This window comes from Phocoena phocoena, chromosome 16 (genome assembly GCF_963924675.1).
Source record: "Phocoena phocoena chromosome 16, mPhoPho1.1, whole genome shotgun sequence".
NCBI lineage: Eukaryota > Metazoa > Chordata > Mammalia > Artiodactyla > Phocoenidae > Phocoena > Phocoena phocoena.
Genome location: NC_089234.1, coordinates 27385871 through 27399087, shown reverse-complemented (window position 1 = coordinate 27399087; position 13217 = coordinate 27385871). Strand labels below are relative to the sequence as shown.

The 13217-nt window shown below is 56.9% G+C and overlaps 2 protein-coding genes across 2 annotated transcripts; one reads left to right on the top strand and one right to left on the bottom strand.

Annotated features, from left to right (window-relative positions):
• Window positions 1-493: 493 nt before the first annotated feature.
• On the bottom strand, window positions 494-1214 carry MRPL43 (mitochondrial ribosomal protein L43). Its single transcript, XM_065894098.1, is given in 4 exon segments — window positions 494-523; window positions 526-722; window positions 836-942; window positions 1033-1214. Coding segments are annotated over 4 exon segments (465 nt in total). The 5' UTR covers window positions 1164-1214.
• A 42-nt stretch (window positions 1215-1256) lies between these two features.
• Window positions 1257-6542, top strand: TWNK (twinkle mtDNA helicase). Its single transcript, XM_065894325.1, has 5 exons — window positions 1257-3127; window positions 3320-3560; window positions 3696-3803; window positions 4112-4253; window positions 5336-6542. Exons 1-5 carry the CDS (start codon window positions 1885-1887, stop codon window positions 5654-5656), a joined length of 2055 nt encoding a protein of 684 aa, XP_065750397.1. The 5' UTR covers window positions 1257-1884; the 3' UTR covers window positions 5657-6542.
• Window positions 6543-13217: the final 6675 nt, after the last annotated feature.

Below are 13217 nucleotides of genomic sequence, written 5' to 3'. Positions count from 1 at the left end.
GTGTGACCTTGACAAGTTTATTAACTTCAGTTTTCTAATCTGCACACAAACATTCACAGGTATAAAGAACCTAGCCCAATGCCATGCTCACAGCAGGGTATAAGGTACTAGCTCTCTCTTGGTCAATGGCTGCAAAAACAGGACATAAGGGATTCTTCAGAAGCCAGCCTTAAATCCTCTCACTGTGATTTGAGATCTGGATTTAAGAAATGAAGATCCAGTAAAATCTGAAGACTCTCGGGTTTCAGAGATGTTAGCTGGATCAGAATTAGGAGACTCACAGTCTCTGCCCCTCACAGGGTACATCAAAAAGAAACAGGCAGCTCTTCTTTATCCCAAGCAAAAGCTTTGGCATCAGCTTCCCCTTTGGTGGGCTCCATCTGTCTCCCGTGAACCAAACCAGAAGGAAGAACCACCTCTACTGGGGCTCTACTGGGGTGAGTCCAAACCCTGGGGATGGAGTAGGTGGAGCAACTCTTCATTGTGTTAGCCGCTAGGCTGGGGCAGGATCCTGGACCTCTCTCGAGGGCGCAGCCCGCCCAGCGTTGTCGGTTTGTTGGTGAAGGGATGCCACTGGCCCTGGATGCTAGGGCTGTCCGTGTGGAAGGGCTTGCGGATGCGGATCACGTCCAAGCCCGACTGGTCCGCCAGCTTCTGCACCAGCGTGGCGATCTCCTCGACCGACTTGCAGTGGATGCTCTCCTCGCGCACAGACCCGTTAACTGGCCGAACGGAGGTGGGGATAAGAGGAAGCGGGTCAGGGGTCACACGAGCGGCAGGCAAGCGGGCCGAGCCCCACGACGCCTCCCTCCAGCCCTCGTCCGGCCCCACTTACGGTATTCGGCCACTACTCTGGGCACGCAGCACGGCCGCGGGTTCACGTATATTACGACCCCGGGGTTCCTGCGGGCGAAGTCGGTCACCTCTCGTTCCACGAACTCCCTGAGGGACCGGAGAAGGGTGAGCAAGGTGACTCCTGACCCGGGGCAACCTCGGCATGGAGTCGCACCTCCGCGCCCTTCCCCGGCTCACCTGGCGCCGCGGGACGAGGGCGCATCACGGCTGAGGCTAAAACTGAGACGCTGCAGCTGCTGCACGTAGCGACCCAGTCCGTTGTGCAGGACACTGGTCAGGAAGCGGCTCGCGCTTCCGCGCGCCGTCATGGCCGCAGCTCCGAAGCCGTCGAGCCCGGCCTCTCAGTGTGGGGGCGGGACTAACCCGAGGCTTCCGCTTCCTGGAACACTGGCGCCGCGGCAGTTTTGTTTCCGAGGTCGTGGCTAGTGGCGCGAGTGACCCATGTTGCAGGCGACAGGGGCAAGAGGAGAGTGGTGACTCGGGGCCGGGGTTCGGAGCGGCGGAGCTCCTAGCGGTGGAGCCGAGAAAGCCACGCGGCGGAGGCGCGGCGGGCGTCCCTCTGAGCGCGGAGCTCGGCGGGAGCGAAGGAGTGGCGCTTAGGTTGCCTGGTGTCCCCTTGAGGGAAGGAGCGGCGGAGCGGTCCTCTAGCAGGGGGCTCAGAGGAGAGGGACTACGGAAGGGACGCAGGCGGCCGCAGAGATGAGGACGACGAGGAGGGGCAGTGGAGGGGCGGTAGTGGCGAGGAGATGATCGAGAAAAACCGCATCGGCGAGGGGCGGCGCGGAGGGGAGGCGGCGGGGGGAGCAGCTGTGGAGGACTTCAGAGGTAGGGAACCGGCCAAAGGGACACGGACGTGAAAGGGCCGTGTCCTCTGGCATAGATGTGAAGTGGCAATGTAGAGGGGCTGAAGAGGATTCAGAGGGAGAAGAGAGCTGCGTGCAGGATCCCTAGGGTCTGACCTAGTAGTGAAGGCATCCGAACCGGGCACCTAAGGCATTTCAAGCAGTGACTTCCCCCGTTTGACTAGGAATGTGGGTCCTCCTCCGAAGTGGGTACCCCCTCCGTATCCTGTTGCCACTGCGTGGGCCGTGGATGGGGTGGAGGGGCCTGCCACGAAGCTTGGCCGTGGGCCCTCCTCGCAGACGGTACAGGAAGGAGGCTCTCGCTGCCTTGGAGGTACCAGTGTTGCCTGTAACTGCAACTGAAATCCGGCAATATTTGCGGGCCCATGGGATCCCCTTCCAGGATGGGCACAGCTGCGTGCGGGCACCTAGTCCCTTTGTGGGTGCCTCGAAGCTCAAGGACGAGACTGGTGCTGCCACTTCCTTCAGCCTCTTCATTGACAAGACCACAGGCCGCTTTCTCTGCATGACCAGCCTAGCTGAGGGGAGCTGGGAAGACTTCCAGGCCAGCGTGGAGGGGCGAGGGGATGGGGCCAGAGAAGGGGTCCTGCTTAGTGAGGCCCCAGAAGCTGAGGACAGTGAGGAGGTCCAGAGGATCTGGGACCGAGCCGTACCTCTCTGGGAGCTGCCTGAACCAGAAGAGGCCCAGCTGGCTCGCGTGATGTTTGGCCTCACCAAAGTGACAGATGACACACTCAAGCGTTTCAGTGTGCGCTACCTGCGGCCTGCTCACAGCCTTGTCTTTCCTTGGTTCTCCCCTGGAGGTTTGGGATTACGAGGCCTGAAGCTACTAGGGGCCGAAGGCCAGGGTGACAGAGTGCACTATATGGAGACCACCATCCCCCAGCCTGGTGCCTTCCACAACCTGTTTGGGTTACCCCTGATCAGTCGTCGAGATGTTGAGGTGGTGCTGACGAGTCGTGAGCTGGACAGCCTGGCCTTGAGCCAGTCCACAGGGCTGCCCACCCTTGCCCTACCCCGAGGAACAGCCTGCTTACCCCCTGTCTTGCTTCCTTACCTCGAACAGTTCCGACGCATTGTGCTCTGGCTGGGGGATGACCTTCGGTCCTGGGAAGCTGCCAAGTTGTTCGCCCGAAAACTGAACCCCAAACGATGCTCCTTGGTGCGGCCTGGGGACCAGCAGCCCTCTCCCCTAGAGGCTCTGAACCAAGGCTTAAATCTTTCTCGTATTCTGCGTACTGCCCTGCCTGCCTGGCACAAGTCTATCGTGTCTTTCCGGCAGCTTCGGGAGGAGGTGCTAGGAGAACTGTCAAATGTGGAGCAGGCAGCTGGCGTTCGCTGGAGCCGCTTCCCTGACCTCAATCGTCTCTTGAAGGGACATCGGAAGGGCGAGCTGACAGTCTTCACAGGTGACCCTTTGGGAAATCACTGCTTGGGCGGGTTTGGGAGCAGAGGGTCAGATGATGGAAGCATGTGGGTTTGGGCTACAGTAAATGTTGAAGAGGCACCTTCCCCTCCCAACTTTGAAGCTCCTTGCGTGTCTTGGTTTCAACGGTAGGGCTTTACTCCTCACATGGGTCTGTGTTCAACCCCCCATGCAGGGCCGACAGGCAGTGGAAAGACGACATTCATCAGTGAATATGCCCTGGACTTGTGTACCCAGGGAGTGAACACGCTATGGGGTAGCTTTGAGATCAGCAACGTGAGACTAGCCCGGGTCATGCTGACACAGTTCGCTGTGGGGCGACTGGAAGAGCAACTGGACAAATATGACGAGTGGGCCGACCGCTTTGAAGACCTGCCCCTCTATTTCATGACTTTTCATGGGCAACAGAGCATCAGGTGAGATTCCTAGGTGTGGAGCTTTCAAAGAATAGGAGGGTGGGAGAACAGACTCCCAACAGAGTTTTCTGGCTGCCATGGTCTGGAGATTACTTGTAACTGACTCTTGAATTCATTGTCTCTGCCTCTTCCCAGGACTGTAATAGACACAATGCAACATGCAGTCTACGTGTATGACATTTGTCATGTGGTTATCGACAATCTGCAATTCATGATGGGTCATGAGCAGCTGTCCACAGACAGGTGACATCCTCCTCTTGTCTAGCTGTAACCCACTTAGACACACATCTTCTCAGGGAGCTGGCCTGTGGGCAGACACACTGTGCTCTTGTTTTCTGACATACGTGCAGGAACATACCATCCCATATGTATTTCTGTCTTTGTAGAGGTGTGGGGTGTGGTAGTGGGAAGTATGGACAGGGACTTAAGTGTGAGTCCTTAGGTAGAGGGAAGTAGAGTGAGCTTGTGGTGGTTTGTGGGGAGATGTTAACGAATCAGGAGTATGTGTTTGTTCTTGTCCTTCTGTGTCTGGTAACCTCTTTGTTGGGTAGGATTGCAGCTCAAGACTATATCATCGGGGCTTTTCGGAAGTTTGCCACAGACAGTAGCTGCCATGTGACACTGGTCATTCACCCCCGGAAGGAAGATGATGATAAAGAACTACAGACAGCATCCATTTTTGGCTCAGCCAAAGTAAGTGGGCTTTAGAGGAGCTCAAGCTATGGAAAGTAGAGGGGGCAGGTGTGACCAGGGACAGCCCTCATTCGGCCTTAAATCATCTTGACTATCCATCTGGAACAGGCAGGAGGCAGCTTGCCTCTGGGGCCATGACATGAGGAACACATGTGCTAGAATACAAAGGCTGATAATGGTTGGTCCTTTGCCCTGCTTGCCTTCCAGGAACTCACATATTCTATGGGGAAAGAGGGAGACAGTGAGGGACTTCCCTGGCGGTCCGGTGGTTAAGACTCCGTGCTTCCAATGCAGGGGGCGCGGGTTCGATCCCTGGTTGGGGAACTTAGATCCGATACGCCACGTGGCGCATCCAAAAAAAAAAAACAGGGAAAAAAGGAGCCAGTGATTACAACTCAGTATGATAAGCGCTATGATAGGCAGCACAGGTGTTGGGAGAAAAGAGAAAAGGCATCTGAGTCAGCCTGGGGGGAGACTTCCTAGAAGATGTGTCAACAGAGGTTGGGTTGGGTTTTGTCCAACAATAGGTGTTAAATAAGCAAATAAGTGGGAGGGCCTTCTGGGCAGCGGGACCAGCCAGATCCTGGAGCTTCCAGTGGTACACTGAGTGCCTATTACACGCCAAGCCTGGGCTGGGCACGGGGAATACAGGGCAAGGAACACAAACTATGTGCCACAATGGAACAGACATGGAACTGGGGGAGAGAATAACACAGAAATGGAAAGATGGTAGTGCCTTTTTTATTTACAGGGATCAAGAATGGTCTCTCTGATGAAGTGTAACATTTAGACCAGGACCTAAATGATAAGCAACTCGGGTTGAGTGAGCTGTGGAGCCAGAAATGTTAGCAGCAGAGGGAACAGCATGTACACAATCTGGGACAGCAACAGGGTTGTCAGGGAACTAAAAGGCTCAAGTGGCCCCAGCATTCTGGTCAGTAGTTCAAAGAGCTTTGGTGATGGGGGAAGTACTTTTCCCTTCCCCCATTCTTGCTATTCCTCCCTGCACCCTCAACCTTCCTTTGTGCTTCTCTCATACGTCTTCTCACTGCTCCTTCCTCCTTTTGCCCATTATCCCCCAGGCAAGCCAGGAAGCAGACAATGTTCTGATCCTGCAGGACAGGAGGCTGGTAACTGGGCCAGGGAAACGGTATCTACAGGTGTCCAAGAACCGCTTTGATGGAGACGTAGGTGTCTTCCCACTTGAATTCAACAAGAGCTCTCTCACCTTCTCCATACCACCAAAGAGCAAGGCCCGGCTCAAGAAGATCAAGGATGACAATGGGCTAGTGGCCAAAAAGCCCTCTTCTGGCAAAAAGGGGGCTGTGCCGCAGATCTCTGAGACTCACTCTGACCAGGCCCCCAACCCCAACAAGCCAGACCTCTCCAAGCCTTCAAGGTGAAGGCATTGCAGAGCTGGACGCTGAAATGAGCCTGCCAGGACAGGCTGGGGTAGAGACTCTTTCTTAGTCCTCTGCTAGGGCTGCCCCTGTCCTGTAGTTGTGACCTATGGGCCCTTCTCAATCTGAGGGGCCTAGCCTAGGGCAGGGTTTCATTGCAAGAGAATTCAATTTAGCAAATATTTGAGAACCTGCTGTGTGCCAGGTTTTGTTCTGCATCCTGCGAATATAGCACTGACAAGACAGATGAGGTCCCTGCTTCCACAGAACCTGTAATGTGGTAGAAGAGACAAGATAAGCAATGAACAAATACATACAAAACATAGTTTTAGATAGTGAAAAATGCTCTAGAGGAAAAAATACAGTAATGTGATAATGCTTACAGGCTAGTTTAGATTAAGATCTGAAAAGGTGTCTCTGAGCAGAGGACATTTGAGCTGGGGCCTCTGAAGAACTAGGATTGAGCCATGTGAACATCTGGAGAAAGGAGTCCAGGCAGAGGGGAAAATAAATACAGAGGCCCTGAGGTGGGAATGAGCAAGTCGAGGTAAAAGCAGTGGGGAACCTGGAAAGGGGATAGGGGACTTCTTGTCAAAACTCCAGCCCAGGCTTTCAGAGCCAAGGGGCAACATGGTGGATACCAATCTCCTCTGCTCCCCACTCTGGAGCCTGCCCTGAGGTAGTGCTTACTACCATTGGATCTAGGTGCTCAGCCCTTACAATACCAGGGACAGCCACAAAGGTGGAAGCCTGGAAGAGAGCCATGGAAGGGAGCTGTTAGCCCAGGGTGCCTGCCACCTAGACACTCATTCCATGGTATGCTGCCTTGGACTGCTGGAGTGGCTGCAATCATGACGTTGTAGAGCCTTTTCCAGTTTTACTGAAAAAAGTTTCCATTGCCTTTGTTGCTGTGCTTTTTCTTATTTGACCACTGGGTGTCACCCCAGTCTTTAACTGGATTTTCCTCTCACTTTGAATTGGGAGCAGATAGGTCCCCTCCCCCACCTCGTCTGAGCTGTGCACTCCCAGGAAAGCAGGGGTATTAAAGGGTCTTCATGCATGCACACCCTTACATCTGTTTGTGGCCTAGGGAAGACAGGATGGTGCTTCTTTATCTGTCTTCCCTGAGGATCTCCATGTGATCCCTGGCAGAGGTGTGGATCACTGGGCCCCATGCCTAAGGCTTTGCCTGACCAGCGGTACCTCTGTGACATGAGCCACTCACTGACCTCTCCTCGTGGACCCAAGCTCAGCATATTCTTATCTGGCCACCCGCCCCCCCCACCCCGTACATTTTCCCTCCTCTTGTACCCTCTCAGCTTTTCTCTTATGTTAGTGTGTGTCAGAACTGGGGCTCTTGTTTAAAAATGCAGAACCTATTTTTTTAACATCTTTATTGGAGTATAATTGCTTTACAATGGTGTGTTAGTTTCTGCTGTATGACAGAGTGAATCAGCTATATGTATACATATATCCCCATATCTCCTCCTTCTTGCATTTCCATCCCACCCTCCCTATCACACCCCTCTACGTGGTCACAAAGCACCGAGCTGATCTCCCTGTGCTATGCGGCTGCTTCCCACTAGCTAGCTATTTTACATTTGGTAGTGTATATGTGTCCATGCCACTCTCACTTTGTCCCAGCTTCCCCTTCCCCTTCCCTGTGTCCTCAGGTCCATTCTCTACATCTGCGTCTTTATTCCTGTCCTGCCCCTAGGTTCTTCAGAACCTTTTTTTTTTTTTTAGATTCCATATATATGTGTTAGCATACGGTATTTGTTTTTCTCTTTCTGACTTACTTTACTCTGTATGACAGTCTGTAGGTCCATCCACCTCACTACAAATAACTCAATTTCATTTCTTTTTATGGCTGAAGGACTCCTCATTTTTAAGAAACCCTGCCGGAGATTGTAAAATAACTTACCCAGAGACCTGTCAGAAATATTGCTAAGGGACTTACCTGGTGGTCCAGTGGCTAAGGCTCTGGTGCTTCCAATGCAGGGGGCCCGGGTTCAATCCCTGGTGAGGGAACTAGATCCCACATGCCGCAATTAAAAACTAAAGATCCCACCTGCTGCAACTAAGACCCCGTGCAGCCAAATATATAAATATTTTAAAAAAGAAAGAAATCTGCTTCTAATGAAAAAAATTTTTTTAAAGAAATATTGCTAAATGGTGACACTTTCCCATCTCACTTCCTCTGATATCCTAAAGTCTGTTTCCCTTTAGATTTGCCTGCAAGCGTGATGAGAATGCAAGATGTTCTAAGGGGGCTGGGGAGAAGCCTTTTGTAAAGGGTGGTGGGGTCAGTGGGGTTCCTGCTTCCTGAAAGCAGGGCTGCTTTATCAAGTTTTCCCTGTCAACCTAAGAGGGGGCTCTGGAACCCTGTGGAATGGTCTGGGGTCTCTCTGGTCTGTGGTGTGTGAGAACTGTGGCTACAATTGTCTCCTGAAACACCCTGGAGCAAAGCTGTTCTCTGGGGGGGAGGGAGGGGGGACCTCTTCCAGGGCCTCCCTTCTTGGGGGTCTCTCCCAGACTGGCTGGAGCCAGGCCTCCTAATCCTGCAGTAATCATTCCCAGCCGCTGGCTGGTCTAGGCCTCATCCAGGGTCTATAACGTTGAACATCAGCCATGCCTTCCAGATGCACACCACCGGCTCAGTCCTACCTATAAGGATGTGGGTTCCATATTCTGGTCTCCCTAGGATGCCTGGTGTGTTCTCAGGAAATCCTTTAGGGATTTCCATTAGGGGACTTTTGTGAGGTCTCTGTGTGAATTGGAGTTCGAGGGATAGATACACACTCGCCTGTCTTGCCCCACCCTCCTAGCAGATACCCCCCACACTGCACAAACCAGAATGGGGGAGAGGGGAAGCTAATGCTCCCCCAGCCCCACCCCCTATACAAACACATTCCATTCCACACCTGCCTTAAACTCCTCACATCAAAATTAGCCCAAAGTGTGTTCAGGAGTCCCTGGAGCCTAGAAAGCAGTAGTTAATCCCTGGGTCCTGTGTAAGATCCCTGAGAGTCACTGTCCCTGTGCGTAGCCAGAGTGTATTGAGGCAAATTGCCTGTGCCCAGCCGGACATTAAGAATCTTCCTGAGAGCTGAGGAAGAGCCTGGCCCAGCAGAGTCCAGCTGGATTTGCAGCCTTGTCCTCGATTCATTGTCACACTTGCCTGTGAGGAGCAGCCTTGGTCCTCCATCCCTTTACTGGGAATGGGTTTGAGAAGGGACTAAACTCACAGGACTCCTGCTGCCCAAGTACTCAGGCTGCAAATACGGCTCAGATACCTGTAGACATCAGGCTGCCTGAGTGCCATGGAGGGTGGGAGCCCTTTGTGCCTCCCTGCAATACAGGTCAACTTCCTGTTTGTGCCTGTGGGTGGAACTTTATGAGCCTGAGAGAAACCTGGCCATACTCCGTAGGGGCCAGAACTGGCAAGCCTGCTCACCTGGGCAGACACCTACTCCAGGGGAGGGGGAGACGCTGGTTCTGCTCGGGCAGCCCCAGCCCCGAGGTGTGTGTGAGGAAGGGCGGGGTCTGTTTTGGTGAAACCCGAGCCTTCTTTGTTTGATTCCCAGGGGTTTCCCCTGTGTCTGGGGGGTGGGCTGAGAGTGGACCAGGGTGGGCTCCCTACAAAGCAGAGGAGGGTGGCAGTAAAGCCCTATAGCCAACTTGGTTAGCGCAGCCAGGTAGCTTAGCTTGGCTGTCGCGCCACTGGCCCCTTCGTAAGTCAAAAGCCAAATCCAGTAAGCTGTGAAGTCAGAGGCCAGAGGAGCAGTCTCGGGCCACCGTCGAGCCACAGCTGGGCTGGGTACTGGGTCGGCTGTTGAGGGGGTGCTGCGCAAACCACTCCCCTGCCGGGGTCGGGGGCGCGGCCTCAGCCGCCCCGCCCCGCTCCACCGAGCCCGGCCGGGCGGGCGCTGGGAGTCCGCAACCGGGAGCAGGCTTGGGAGCCAGCGGGTCCGCGGCAAGGAGTTACCGGCTCTGGAGCAGAAGCCGGGCGGAAGCTGGAACGGCGGTGCAGGTGGCGCTGCGTGAGTGAGTGGTGGGGCCGCGGAGGTGCAGGAACTCTCGCCTGCCGCACACCCCCGCCCCGGAGCGAACTTTCCCGATATGGGGAAGCTGGGGATTGGGGTTGAGGAGGGGGGTCCCCGGTCCGGGGGCCGCAGGCCAGGAGTCTGAACAAGGAACCTACACGGAAACTTACACTGACGGGCCCACACACGCGCGCACACAGACACACACGCGTACTGGAGACACACGAACACACGTGCATTCCGGGGCGGACGCGCCCAGTGAGTTAACGCTAGTAGTCCGTGGAGCAGCGCCACTGGCCCGCGAGGACCCCCCTGCGGGCAGGGCGCGCTGCTGTCGCGTACTCGATGGGGGTGGGAGGAAAGAGCCGCCCAGTGACCGCGGATGGGGGCGGGCCGGGTGGGACACCTCCGGAGGCTCCTGCTTCCCTGCCGCCCGCAGGTGAAGACTAAGACGTAAACAGGCGCTGAGCACGTGATCGCTTCGCCCACCAGCGGGCTGTCCTCCCCCCACCCCAGCCTCGGGGCGGGAACCTCCCTCCGCGGTACTCAGCAAGTTTGCCAGGTATCTTGCCGGGCTGTATTTCATTCTCCTCCTGGAGGTGATCAGCCCTCCCCCAGGAATGGGAACACAACGCCCCCTGGAGTTGGGGTAGCGCAGGAGGACCAGAGACTGTTGCGCTGGGGTGGGGTTACCTGGGTTCCTCGTCCTCCTTCTCCGGAACATGGTGCCCCCATCCCTGAAAGTATCCCTGAAGGGGGTGCTATTCTGGATGGCAGTGTACAGCAGCCCCCGCCCGGTCCTCCAGCCCAGGGAGCAGCTGCGGGAGCGCCTGTGGGTCCCCTTCCTACTACCACTCTTCCTTGCAGAACTGGGAGCTCCTACCCCCAAAGTAGAAGCAGAAGGCCCACTCATGCAAGAGTGGGAGTCCCCCTTCCCCAGAGGTTGCATGAGCGTACACATCACCTCAATACCAGAGTGGGCCTATCTCCCTCTGGTAGAAGGGAGGACGGCCCCCCTCCCCCCAGGGAATAAGGTAGTGGGCAGCGGCCCTCGGCTTCCCTCCCTGCCCCACCCCCCACCTCTACACACTCGCTGAGCCCAGCTGCTGCCTGAGCTTCTGGGCAGGCTGCCAGAAAGGGGAGGAGGCTCCTGGTGTCCCAGGAGGCTGGGATCAGGGTAAGGCCAGCAGAGGGGGTCTCCACGGGGGAGGGGGGGCTCAGTCTGTTCTTGTAAGGCTGAGGGTCTAGGGTGAGCCTGAGGGTGGCTGGGCTACGTTTCCCTTTACAGGGAAAAAGAAAGAAAAACAACCCTTACCATAGAGCTAAAAATAGAGCTGAGAGCCGGCCAGGGCTGTGGCCTGGAAGGGGGGGAATGCTCCTTCCTGGGGCGGAGGAGCTCCGGCGGGCCTTGGCCCTGGGGGGCGGGGTTAGGGGGCAGGAGGCTGTCCTTGCCCAGGGGTGCGGGCATCAGCTGACCTGACTAGGTCACAGAGACCCCTACGGGCAAGTCTATGTGTTAAAATGTTTGTGAAATACAACGTGTATGTGTAAGAAGTTGTCTTTGTGACTGTGAATAAGACTGTCAGTGTGAAACATACTTAGGAGACGAAGTGTATTTAAGATTGTGACTGGGTGCGAAGGAACTCGAGCTGTGAAAGCTTGTGCACAGCTAGGCGTGTGACACCGAGTGTTTGTGCACAACTAGGCGTGTGACACCGAGTGTATCTCTGTGAGTTGGCCTGAAGATTATGGAAAGAAGGGACATGGAACCTTGTGATGGACGAGACAGACTGTGTGATTGTGGCTGTGTGAGACTGAATGTGGGAAAGATCGTGTGGGTGTTAAGACAGTGTTGTTTGTCAGAGGGTGAGAATATCCCTGACCCTGAGAAGACAGTGGAATGTTGTCGGCTGTGAGGCTCGTGTAGGCTTGGCCTGCAAGTTTGGACCAGCTCACCCCAGTGGCTTTTGGGGGTTCAGGGGCTGCCTCTCGAGCAGTGACTTCTCTCTTAGCAAATGACTCGGAGGGAAGGTTGGGGAGCACAGAGCCGCGCTCGGGGGAGGCCTGGGCTCTAGTGGGAGAGGACACAGTGCTGGGGAGTCGGGTAGGGACCCCCCCGAGGTTGGGGGTGACTGCGCGTGTTCTCCGAATAGGCCGCTAGGTGGCGCCGCCTCCGCAAATCCAAGCGTGCCTCTTCCAACCCGCTGCGGGTGGGGCAAGCACCCACCAAACCTCGGCCCCCGACTTGTGCTGGGGCGCAGGGCCCAGAGTCGGGGGCAGCTGACCCTCGGCCTCCCTCTCTGGACTCCGAAGCCGGAGAGTGTGTCGGGGGTGGGGGGGGCGGGGTTGGCATCGACCTGAGGAGCGGAGGGGGAAGGGCGGCCGCCGCGGCGCCTGGCCCTTTGTGCTCGAACAATGATCAGCAGCCACTGGCCCCGGGGCTCGGGTAGGGGTACAGGGTGACCCGCTGCCGCCTAGTCCTGAGCCGACCGAGCCACCAGACACACAGCCGCGGCGCCTCGGAGGGAGGGAACCTGAGTCCCGCTGCGTAGCCCCTGCGTGCGTGCGCCTCGCCGGACACGCGTGACACGGGGTGCCTACGCTTAAACGCGCCCCGGGGGCGGGGTCGCCCCTCGGACCCTCCCCCGCGCTGCACCGCCCACTTGGGACGGGCGGGGCCTGGGCCGGGCCGGGCCGGGGGCTCCCCGGAGGCGGGGCCGGGCCGGACCGGGCCGCTCCGAGTAGCGGCGCGCGGGCTCGAGCCGGTCGGCGCGCCTGTGGAGCGCTGGGGGCGGCCCGGGGCTGAGCATGGAGCAGCGCGGTGGAGGTGAGGGGGGGCCGGGGCTGGGAGGCGACCTGGGGGTGACCCCAACTTATGCACGGCCGAGGTCCCGTGGGGAGGCGGCATTCTACAGCTGCCCCCACTTTATGGAAACGGCGGGGGTCGGAGGGGGGGGATGGATTCCGGAGGGTGGATTGGGGGCTCCCGGCTTCCGGTCTCAGAATGGCAACTCGTGATCCCAGACTTGATCCCGCTGGATGGTCCTTGGAGTTTGCTGAGAGGGAGACTTTCCCGAACTCTTCTGCCCCCAAAACAGGTCTGTGGGAGCTCGGACCTCGGCCAGACCTCCCTCGGACCCCGGCTGGACCCAGCCCTCAGTAGTCCCCACTGGGTGGGGGGAGTGTGTGCTGTGCCGGAGCGGTTTCTCAAGGATGTTGGGGAGAGCTAGGGGTTCCCTTCCTACAGCCACAAACGCACTTCTCAAAATGGAGCCTCCACTTGCCCCTCCTTCTCTCTCGGGCTTCAAGAGCAGGAGCCGGGCTGGCTGGGCCTGGCTCTCCAGACGCCTGGCGCTGGCTCCCTGGGTGTCTGGCTCTCAGGGCCCTGCTCAGTGTCTCTTCTGGGTTTAGGGGCTCCTGGCTCCGTGGCGCGCAGGGACCCCGGCTCACTGGGTCTGCCTGACCCTGGGGCCTCTCTCAGTCTTTGTCTCTTGTCTTCTGGGTCCCTGTCTGAATCT

Coding starts and splice junctions, on each gene's coding strand:
- TWNK (XM_065894325.1), top strand. CDS start 1,885: ATGTGGGTCCTCCTCCGAAGTGGGTACCCCCTCCGTATCCTGTTGCCA. Junction 3,804..4,111: donor GAGCAGCTGTCCACAGACAG/GTGACATCCTCC, acceptor TTTGTTGGGTAG/GATTGCAGCTCAAGACTATA. Junction 4,254..5,335: donor CCATTTTTGGCTCAGCCAAA/GTAAGTGGGCTT, acceptor ATTATCCCCCAG/GCAAGCCAGGAAGCAGACAA.